Raw genomic sequence first — 11,497 nt, 5'->3', positions numbered from 1 at the left:
CCATTATTGACCAATTATAAGAGATGAATTGTGGAGGTTGCAGAAAAATTATGATGGTTAGAGAGTAATCAATATATCTATGTACTACAACTCCAGCTTCCACCAGCTCCACACATTCTTTAACAGATATAATAGGGACTGATATCAATGTGATTTACTCAAAATGTCACAACTCGAATATGCCCTCTATAAACTTCTCGAATTGTTCGATCGGCCGCATAAATATCAACATTCTGATATGAACGTAGAAAATTTATAAGGTGTCAAGTTTGACTAGGTATCGATAGAAAATTTTTGCAATCAAGAATTCACATTCAATTCGAAATGTGGTCGACGGAAAAATCTTGTAATCAACTCGTTTATTAATTGAGCGATTAATGATCTCGAACATTAAAGTGCGAGCGAAGCAAAAAAATGGTAAAGGCAAAAAGTATTTCTTTTGACTTTCTACTGTTGAAATATTTGTACGAGTCAAAAGACTCACGCTGTGTAGAAAATCATCTCACAAGCTTATGTCATTGATGTTCTCTTTTCATCATGAGAATATGATAGAATTTTTAACATATTTTTATCGAACAAGTGTCTGACGTGTCAACATTTGTGAATCTACACTTCCCTGAAGCGTTGCGTCGGAAGAAACGTCTCTTGCTCTGAAAACCATCCGCGCGTCAATCGACGCGCCGCACCGCCTAAGTGAGCAGGTCTCCACTCCATCAATTTGAATATAAATTTCTCTGGCGGAAAAACAATTCCCTTCGCCGCGCTTCCTCTTGCCAATCTTCGTCTAAGTGAGCGACCTTTGAACTCCAGAAAATTTCATCCTATGAGTAGTTAGGAACTATGTGTAGGAGGAAAATATAATTGAAATAAGTGAACCAAAGTATATTGAATCCATAGATTATATGAATATTCGAAATTTTTTAACTGTAGTCTTTCGAATAGTTATCTCTTTTAATCCCCTGGAATTTTGCCTATATGAAGAATACAGATTTGCTGTGACAGAAAGTCAAATAAGCGAAAATTCAAATTTTCAAAACACTTTGTGGGAAAAGCTGGCATTATTGTGTTGAAGAGAAGGTGGAAAACATTATTTGAATCAGTGCTAATCAGGATATCTAATATTCATGGATAAATTGAATTTAAGGTTTAAGGTTATACAAAAGGACATCGTGTCCGAGTTAAATTTTCTGAAGCAGGTTTGATTGACGATTTATGATAGCAATTTCAAAATTATCACCAAGTGTGTTATGAAATTAATCTTCAGATTTTGAGTTGACGTTGCGAAAGTTGATTAACAAAAAAGTCGAGTTTAAGGCAAAATGGCAAAACAATTAGCATTTTATTGTATGTTTTGGACATTTTTTTGGACCTGATACCACGATATGTGGTATCAGGGGTCTCCTCATCTCCCTCCTAACGGCACGGGGAGGAAAAAGACATGTGTGGAAGAAGAGACTCAAGGAGGATCGATGAGATCGATTGATCCCGCGTGTGATGAATTTTATGCCGCTCGCTATTTTCGCTGCCTTTTTCGTATTTGGAACTATTTCTGCTTTATAATCGGCGCTATTAATTGAGCCACCTGGACATTCCTACAAGTGTGTGGACGTGCAGCAGATTGCGAAAGGACTCTGCGAGACGAGGAATGCGGAATAAAGTAGGTCTCTGATGCCAACCCATTATTATTCTCTAAAATTTCAAACAACTAAATATTTATACAGTTCATTACTTCTCACCTTACTTTGAGCTTGGTTTCCCCAACATGTTGGTCCTTCGGGCCGGATAATAAAAAGTTTCCGCTAAAAGGGTTTCATTTGCTCCCTAAACATGGAACCTGAGAGTAATTTTTAATTTTTGCCCTAAAAACCAGAAAACTGACTGAAATGGAGTTGACCAGACATTCTATGGGATCGAGAAGGAAATCATATAAAATGTTTTGTTTGTGTTCCCCTATAATGTAGGCATTAATGCATTATAAGGGATATCATCCAGGTGAATTCGATTTTAAACATATTTCCAATAACCTAAACGACTCATTCTTCTTAGGTACCCGTTAATAAACAAAAAAACTGTTGATACCCAACTTCTGCAAGAAACTACAAGAGATTCTTGTAGTAGAAATGAATCAAGCTATCAAAAATAATTTTTTCAAGGGTATATAATAGGTTCAATATGACAAAGGGGAAGAAGTTCTTGCCAAACCAATTTTAGGTAGAAGGAGTAAACAGGATGTTTCAAAATAAGACGTGAATATTGGAGGAGGTGTTATGTTAGTACCACTCATTTGCTGTCGTTTGAGCCATATTTATTGATAACCAAAACAGTTTCCGAGATTTTTGAGTTCTTGTGTTTTTTAAAAAATTTCAATAATCCAAAATTATAATCAAACTTGGTCAACGTAGAAAAAATTGACGAAAAATTAAGTAAGGTGAGAAATTTTTTGAAAAACACAAAAACACACATATGAGATTTCCGGTTCTGTAATCAGTGTTGCCAAGGCTTCCACCCTAGCAAAAAGTCGATTTCGAAAATCTCGATTTCTTAGGTCAAAAATGAGCAAGGGGTAGAACCTTAATTAATAAAACAGGTAAAAAGTTTTTTCCTCCTGTCCGAAAAGGAAACTGTTCTATTACTGACCGCGAGGATTAGATATAGGAATGCATAGAAGTTACTTTTTAGAATCCAGAAAGCCAAAAAGTTGATGATTCGAATTGCACTTCAGAGAGCCCTTCAAATTGAACACAGGAAAACGAAAAATGAAAAAAAAAAATTTTTTTTTTCTGCAGTATTAGATATCTGAAAGTTTGGTATGAAAATATAGGTTTTCCATTACGCTAAATCTATTGCGAGCAATTTCGAAGGCTTATCTACCTTCGTTCAGATTTTCGCCGTTGTAATGGCATTTTTCAAAAATTGCAAATTTCAATATCTGCGATATCTCCTATTATATTCCCCCGATCCAATCGTGATTTGTGTTTTTGTAATCATTGTTGCCAAGGGTTCCACCCTAGCACAAAAACTCAATTTCGAAAATCTCGATTTTTTGGATCATAAATGAGCAAGTTAGACCCCCCTAAAATGACCTATTTGCTCCTCTGTCTAAAAATCAGAGTGTTCTATTACTGTCCGAAGGTCCATGTCTCCAGCCCAACCTTGAATTTTTCACTTGTTTTAACGCTTAAGTTGTGTACCTACTAGTTTTCTATTGAATGTAGATATATACCCTTGAAAAAAAGTTTTGTACCCCCAATTCAGATAACGAAATACGGATTTCAGTTTAGAGGGCTGTAGACATACTCACCTCCACTTCAAAATTTTGTAAGTACCCGGTACCCTGAGATTGAGGGATCGTAGGAGGGTTTCAAATCGGGGTGGATGGAGACATTTCTTCGAAATGATGAGATTTCGGTTTCCCAAACAAGCTGAAACATGTGTACTAGTTTTGTACTGAATACCCCTGGGTACTGAGGGTAAGTACCCCCCCCCCCACGGTTTCTTTCATTATCTTATAGATTTCCTAAAACTTGTAAAGTACCCCTTCAAACTCAGACTCTGGATGCGTCACTGTTCTTGTATACATATTTCCAAGTTAACGATAAAAACTAGAACATTTTATGGATTCGATGATAAAAGATCACAAAAAAGAATTAATTTCTAAAACCAGCAGAGGATCTCTGGATAAGTTATTACTGGTATTATACGTTAACTCTATTTGAAGAAAATTTACAGAAATATTATTATTGTGTTACAAACTATCAAGGTGAAATGAAGACGTTTTCGAACAAGTTTATAATTAATTTAGGTATATAATGAAGTTATGTATATGAGTTTATGGAAACCCTTGTACCTATATGGCCGTTCTATGATATGTTGGGAAAACTGAAGAGTTCTCACTTTATCTGATATGGCTGCATGTCAATGTTTCGCGATTAAAGCAAAAACTTCAGAAAACCATTTACATCGTGACGTTGTCATATTGCACAGGGTTGAACGTTGGAAACCGTATTGGATGAACGTATTTACAAAACCACGCCTTCCCCCGAAATTCTATTGGTCTGCAACCTTACGTTTATCCCTATAGGGTGCTCGGAAAGAGAGGAAATACGGTCCGTAAACGTAGAATGCCACCGCTATTTCTCTCGCAACAACGCCGAGCATGTTTCGCGTCCTTCTCCTAAGGGGTGGGAATTACATTTCGCCCCAGATGGCTATGGAGGTTGAATCCAGCAATATTGGGACAGCTAGTATCTGTTTCGGGGCATTTAGTGACGTTGGTTTCACGAGAGAACAAGTACAGTGCGTGACTTGTGAGAAATTGAAATCGACGAATATGACAATGGATGTTAGTAATCGCAAGGTGGATTTACGGGGTGACACACATATCGAAAACAAAAGTGATAGAATTCAAATGACTGCCAAAGCTTCAGTGAAAAGACCCTTCGATGTAGCATTTCTGATGTTACCTGACGAAAAAATGAAACAGAAAAAGTTGGCCAAGTTGCAAGAGAGGAAAATAGAGGTGACAATTCCCGATCCCGAAGAAGAAGATGAAGAAATTGAAGTTGGGGACCACAACGAAAATTTCAGAAACGATTGCAAAATCCAGAAATTTTTATCTTCACATCATCAAAAACAACAGATATTCGACGATCCAGGTTTGATCAAGGCTAAAAACTTAGAAGAACTCAGAGCTAAAACATCACCCAGTTACGAACAGCGAAGTGCATTCACCAAGGTCAATTTAGCGAATAAGGAAACTAATAATTGTATATCTCCGGCTCTGTCTATCAGTCCAGATTTGACTTATCAACATTCTTTAAGTCCGTCACCTCCGATACGTACATACCAAAACTTCTCCAACAATTTGTTACCTCAAAGTCATCTGTTTAAGACTCAAGCAAATGGCTTTTCTGGCAATTTTGATACCTTCAATAGTGCGCCCATAATCGAAGGACATCATTTTCTCATGAAGACAGACAATAGGTTGGCCAATAATTTGGGGAAGGTTCGCCCCATATACAGACCAGAATTGGCTTACAATTATGGACAGTTCCCAACGCACACGGTGAGTCTCGTTTGATCACACTTTTTAATTAAAAACTTCAAAGAACACTTTCTCCTTTTACAACAATAATCAAATTTTATCACAGTTTTACAAGTTCATCTCTTGTTTCGATTGCGCCCGATTTATTCTCACGAATACTTTCTTATCCACAGGAAATGATGAAAATGACTCCTACCGCCCCCGATCTAGGCTTAAGAAATCCTGCCGCCGCAATCTTGACATCCTTGCTACCACCATCGCTTGCTGCTTTATCCCTGCCAGCACAAAACGTCTGTGCGAAATGCAACATTTCCTTCCGCATGACCTCAGACTTAGTCTACCACATGAGGTCGCATCATAAAAATGACTCGGTAGATATGAACAAAAAAAAGCGAGAGGATAAATTGAAATGCCCTGTTTGCGCAGAATCTTTCAGAGAAAGGCATCATTTAACGAGGCATATGACCGCGCATCAGGATAAGGAGGAAGATGATATTATCAAAAAGAAGGACGTTCAGCAGTAGATCTTATAATTATCACGTTGTACATATTATATTATAAATATAATTGTTAGGGTCGTTGTAAAATGTAAAAATAAGGTTATGATGTTGAGTTTTTGATTGAATGGGCCGATTGGTGCTGTTAAGATCCAATTATGGAATGAAATTGTCAATATTATGGATTTTGGCGCACGTTCTGAGTTATTATGTGCAATATTTATATTTAATTGTATAGAAAATGAGGGCTGTTATGGAATAAAATATAAGAACATGATTTTGGTTTGTCTCATTTCCAATCACATATTTAATTTGAAGAAAGATGAATTTTAGCTTATAATTAAGTGCATATTGGGATTTCTCATTAGCAATATGTTTGTATAGATATTCGACAGAACAGAAAACAAACACTCCAAGTGAGTCCCATGTCCACACATATACCTACCAAGAAACTTGGCAACTCCTACCTTATCAACAGGTCTTAATGAATAAGTCATCCACTCTATTTCATCATTATTCAGAGACCATTCCCAGAAAACCATTTCAACGCCAAGCCTTTAACAAAACTTATTCTAATCGGCTATTCTTTTACTTTTTTATCCTAGGTGATTTCAATTTATCTAGTAGGTATTGACTGGGTCAAAAACTATTTGAAAACGGGCTGGTTTGTTTATAAATGAAAATAAATGCCACATAATCACCTTCTCAAGAAGGAAAAAACCTATAATGTTTACGTATTTTTCGATGAGCTTGCCGCTGATACTTTCTTATTTTGTACCTACCTGATTTAGGTATTCCTTCCGACTCTCATCTCAAATTTGGCAGGCATTATTGAGGAAAATCCTGGCACCTGTCGATTTTTAATTTCAAAAGCTATTTATCGTATGCTTTTTTTAATTTGATATTTCTCACCTCCTATCGTACCGCTCTATTTTATTTTTTCAAAGGGGAATATATGGATTGTGATAAATCGTATGGAATGTCATTTGATTACCTATTCAGCGATGTGGCTGAAGGTAGAATTGGTTGTGCCGTTTTTTTATTGAAAAATTACGAAATAATTTACAATTTGTGATTGGAGAATACTGCAATCAGACCATTACTCTTTTACTAAACACACACAAACCCATGGATTTGTAATTTTAATATTACCCATGCGTTTTTGAACGTGGAATCTCTTACACTTTACGATCCACACCCTCTAGTTCATTTTTTCGTCTTGTCTTTGGAGCCAAAGATTATAGAGTTGGGAGGATGGAAAACGCCCCTATATCTCTAGTACTAAAAACCGACTACACTTTGGGCCTGTGTTAGTCTGCTTTATAATTGAAGGGCGCGAAATTCGAATTTTATTCCTTGTAGTGGATTCGAATATTGACTTAGTCATCGTCTTAGACATCCTGAGCGACCAAACAAAACCACAGTGAGAAAAATCTTGAGGTTACAATGTGAAATTACCCATATATTAGCTGGACAGGTTACAGTTACAGTTGTGAAATTCCCACGAAAAAATATAATTGAACAACATGATATCGCGGCACAATTTCCTTCAAGGATAGAACACTTTTTATTTTCATGTCTACAGCAAGAGAAAAATCGCGAATTTGGTGAAATTTATTATGGTCAAAATATTTCTCTCAAATATGAAAACAGAATAAAAAATAGATCAATCGGTTTCCATTAGAGCGTTTCAAAGATGCCGCTTGAAATTTTATAAACATGATCTTACGAAGGCCAAAATTGTGCTGTTCTTTTTCCGATCCACAGAGTCTCATCTGAAGCTGACTTTTCAGAAGCTCATCTCGTGGCAGCTCCAGCAGCTTTCGGGTGTAGATCGGTGAAGGGCTTTGTTTTATGATCAGGATGTTTTTTTCATGTGAACATTGTTTTGAATCAATCAATATAAATGAAATACTTTGCTAGATTTGCTATATTTTTATTCAAAATTTATAAAAAAATATGACAGAATTGAAGATTTTACAGGGTATATTTAAAGGTGAGGTTTCTTTTGACAGGTACAACTGGTGAGAATAATTTTGTTGAAATTCTCACCTTTGAAAACACCTGTATACAAATAATACAGCTTTGAATGGAGGATACAAAAGTATATATTGAACTATTATATTTCAAAGTTGTTTTTCCATGCAATAAATTTTTTTGAATCAATAGAATTTGTTGAATTTGTACAATTTTTATGAAAAATCTAAATGAACAAATATTCGATATACCATATATTTTGCATCCCAAGGCCAAGGAGTTGATTGTTGTTTTCAGTTTTCGGATCTTTCTATCACTTCTGGGGAAAGACTTGGAAGTACTCTGCAGAGTGTGAGAACTTCTTTCAGGTACACTCGAAAGAATATCTGAAAAAGAGGAAGTACTGGTAATCTAATTTCATAACAAAACAATTATACTATATTATCCTGATTCTCTGTAGATACCGAAGTACCCCTCAGAAGCTCCGTGAGCTTGTGCGAGTTTGGAGAACCAGTTTTGTTCTGTGTAGGCTTTGTTACTGTGTCCTTACGCAACCTCAGGCACAGCACTGTTAATTTGAACCCAACAGTGAATGGTGGCCCATACCCGTATCGGCTAGAAAATTTCTTCCCTAGCCCGGGATCGAACTCAGTACCTTGCGGTTGCAATTTACCGAGCCGACGCTCTAACCACCAAGGTACGGACGAAATTAATTCAATATATTGAATAAATTATCTCATATATAAGATGACTGAGTAATTCATTCAATTATTTTTGTCACAGATAACTAGGATGACTTACCATCAATATTTGTGGTTACCCTTTCAATCTGCTTGCTTTCCATTTCATGTGACCCCTCCATGAACGGAATACTTCCCGCATATGAAAAAGATAGGCATTCAATATAATATGATAAATGAGTAATGTATTCAGTTATGCATTGCAGATATCTTATATATATATATATGCCGGTTCAGAACGTCTTCCGACGTTGTCCGACGCCCTGCCTCCATCTTCTTCTATCTTCCCAGTCCAGTTCTTGCAAGTTTCTTGTGCTCATAGCTTTAACGACGCCCTGTTTCCAACTGGTCTTTGGTCTTCCTCTCTTCCTACGTTCTGCGGGCTGCCAGTTCATTACTTGCTTTGGGAGTCTCGTTTCTGACATACGTTGTATGTGGCCGTACCATATCAGCTGTCTTTTCTCGATGTCATCCATTAGGGTTCCTTCAATACCCATCATTTCTTTAACGGTCTCATTTCTGATTCTTTCCCTCCTTGATATCCTGAGCGATCTTCTCATTGCGTCCATTTCAACTGCTTCCAATTTTCTCTTATATTTTTCAGTTAGTCTCCAATTCTCTGACCCATACAATAGACTGCTTTTCACTAAGGTTTCATAAATGTTGAACTTTCTTCTTTTAGTTATATTTTTATTCCATAATATGCCGTTGAGACAGGATATTGCCTTTTTTGCTGTGGTTATTCTTCTCTCTATTTCATGATTGTCCGTTCCGGTCGAGTCAAAAATAACTCCCAGATAGTTGTAGTTCTGGCAGTGTGTTATTATTTTTCCATCATTCATCGTGAGATCACTTGCTTCTCCGCCGACACACAGATACTTGGTTTTTTGAATGTTGACCTTCAAACCCCAAATCTCGTACTCTTCAATTAGTTTGCGTACCATATATTCCATATCTTCCTTATCATTGGATATTATTGCCTGATCATCGGCAAACTGCAGGGTATAGAGGGTTGTGTTGTTAAGTTCTATTCCCATGCCATGAACTTTTCTTTTCCATTGTTTCAAGGCCGCTGCCACATATACTTTGAACAATGTCTGTGATATACAACAACCCTGCCTCAAACCTTTAGTGACAGTGAATTCATCAGTAACATATCTTCCTATTTTTATGCACGATTTTATACCATTGTATAGATTCTGTAGAGCTGTAATCAGAGTGTGGTTGATGTTTGTGCTTTTCAGTACTTCCCAAAGTTTTTCTGTTGGAATTGTATCGTAGGCTTGGTGTAAATCTACGAATGTAATGTGTACTTCTCTGTTAGTTCCTGTTTTCTTCTCAATAATCTGCTTGAGGCAGAATATATTATCATTACATGTTCTTCCTGCACGAAATCCACTTTGCTCTTCTTCCTCCTCATCCTTAAATTCTTCCTCTATTAGATCTCGTAATACTTTTCCGTACAGTCTACTGAATGTGCTAGTTACTGATAGTCCTCTGTAGTTTTCGCATCGTTTTCTATCACCTTTCTTATATATGGATGTTATATAGGCCGATTTCCATTGCTCAGGTACAGGATGTCCATTAATGCATAAGTTGAATATATATGTTATCATTCTGAATAACTTCTCTGTTCCATTCTTAAGGAGTTCAGTGTATATGCTTTCAGGTCCACAAGCTCTCCCATTTTTCAAACCTTTGATGGCCTTTTTGACCATATCCTCCGTGATTTCAATCGTTTCACCCTGTATAGATATTTCTTCAGGGGTTGATCTGCTCAAATATTCCTGTCTGTCCTCGGTCAGCAACCTTTTATAGTGATTTACCCAAGCTTCAGTCTTTATTACCTGCAGAGGGGCTTTTTCTTTATGTGATGTTCGAACCGACTTCAAAAATCTCCAAGCTTCCGCATTTTTCCGTCCTCCAATGTAAGCATTGACATCATTACATTTTTTATCCCAAAGCTGATTTTTTTCTTTTTGTATTAATTTTCTTGCAGATATCTTACCATCAGTATTTGATGTATAGGTTTCAAACTGCTCGCCCTCCATCACATGTGGTTCCTTTGGTGGTCCTTTCATGAATGGGATCCTTCCTACATACAGCAACTTACGTGGATGAAAAGCTTCAAATTGAAGTAAAATGCAAAGATTATAGAGCCTAACTCTATAATCTTTGGTAAAATTGCACATAGTGTAGCTTTTACTCAAGTCAATGTCTTGACGCCCAGAAAATTCTATCCACATCAGAGCACTGAAAATAAAAATCAATCAACATCCGAGTCACATGGTACGAGTTTCAATACTTACGTTTCCATTTTCTTTGGTAAATTCAAAAAACTCATATTCAGAGAATTCCAAACAGCAGTTTCCACAGTTCTTCACCATACAATATTTTCCATATGACATTTTGAGCAAAATCTTTGATTTTGAATAATGAATGAATGAATTCACTAAATAAAATACACAAATAACATTGAAATCAGGCGACTAGAACGAGCGAGGTAAACAAGCGGTACGAAAATCAAAACATAAACAAAACGGCCATGTGCTCCATGAAATGGCAAATGGCCTTTGAATAAATATTTTAACCAGTCTTAGTATTTTAATACACAACTGAACCACCTGGCGGCGCTCACGCAAGTGTAGTCGCTTCGTTTCCTATCTTCCTAACTCAATAATCTTTGTTTGAAGCTCAGAGACCTCGCATCATTAAAATTCTTGGTCTTTGTAATAGCTTCAAAGATTTGGTGAATGTTGTTGAAATCAAAGGAGCTTTAAAAATTTTTAATTGATAATTGATAAGGTCCATGATAATATACTCCTAATGAAAATTCTTCAGAAGAAATTTGGACAGTTTATTGAATCTATATTATTAGTACATCGACAAAGTTTCGAGGTTGTTTTTTGAGCTTTTTTTATGTCATTTACATGATTTATATAGAATTTGTGCCATTCAGACAAAAAACAGATTTTCTTTCATCAGTTTTTCTCGCTCTTCTCAAATTTCTATTTGAATTCATTTTATCTCATATACCGTGTGATATTTCTCACCTGATAAGTAAATTGAAATTTTTGAATGCGGTCCTGCAATGTTTACTATTTTCTTTTCTTGTGCTGACGGTGAATGCCTATAGGAACAAGTTTGTGCAATATCAGAGAAAAATTTACCATATTAACGAAGATATGGGAGTTTATAGATTCAGCATGTTTTCATGAATCATCCTAAATTTCCGAAAC

At 36.3% G+C, this 11,497-nt stretch overlaps 2 protein-coding genes across 2 annotated transcripts; one reads left to right on the top strand and one right to left on the bottom strand.

The window, feature by feature from the left end:
* Positions 1–3,884: 3,884 nt before the first annotated feature.
* On the top strand, positions 3,885–5,781 carry LOC123312057. The gene is made up of 2 exons (XM_044896251.1): positions 3,885–5,065; positions 5,218–5,781. Exons 1-2 carry the CDS (start codon positions 4,157–4,159, stop codon positions 5,566–5,568), a joined length of 1,260 nt encoding a protein of 419 aa, XP_044752186.1. The 5' UTR covers positions 3,885–4,156; the 3' UTR covers positions 5,569–5,781.
* A 1,729-nt stretch (positions 5,782–7,510) lies between these two features.
* On the bottom strand, positions 7,511–10,781 carry LOC123311478. Its single transcript, XM_044895491.1, has 3 exons — positions 10,568–10,781; positions 10,267–10,511; positions 7,511–7,904 (listed from the first exon to the last, which is right to left on the bottom strand). The coding sequence occupies exons 1-3, from the start codon at positions 10,600–10,602 to the stop codon at positions 7,519–7,521; spliced, it is 666 nt and encodes a 221-aa protein (XP_044751426.1). The 5' UTR covers positions 10,603–10,781; the 3' UTR covers positions 7,511–7,518.
* Between the last annotated feature and the right edge of the window lie 716 nt (positions 10,782–11,497).

This window comes from Coccinella septempunctata, chromosome 4 (assembly GCF_907165205.1).
Source record: "Coccinella septempunctata chromosome 4, icCocSept1.1, whole genome shotgun sequence".
In the NCBI taxonomy this organism is placed as follows: Eukaryota; Metazoa; Arthropoda; class Insecta; order Coleoptera; family Coccinellidae; genus Coccinella; species Coccinella septempunctata.
Note: the sequence above shows the minus strand (reverse complement) of the source record. Positions and strands in the feature narration are given on the sequence as shown.

Excerpts from the sequence above, each read along its gene's own strand:
- LOC123312057 (XM_044896251.1), top strand. The coding sequence starts at position 4,157 with ATGTTTCGCGTCCTTCTCCTAAGGGGTGGGAATTACATTTCGCCCCAG. Across the intron at positions 5,066-5,217 it reads GACAGTTCCCAACGCACACG|GAAATGATGAAAATGACTCC; the intron begins GTGAGTCTCGTT and ends TCTTATCCACAG.
- LOC123311478 (XM_044895491.1), bottom strand. The coding sequence starts at position 10,602 with ATGAGTTTTTTGAATTTACCAAAGAAAATGGAAAC. Across the intron at positions 10,512-10,567 it reads TTACCAAAGAAAATGGAAAC|TGCTCTGATGTGGATAGAAT; the intron begins GTAAGTATTGAA and ends TTTTATTTTCAG. Across the intron at positions 7,905-10,266 it reads CTATACATCAAATACTGATG|ATATTCTTTCGAGTGTACCT; the intron begins GTAAGATATCTG and ends CCTCTTTTTCAG.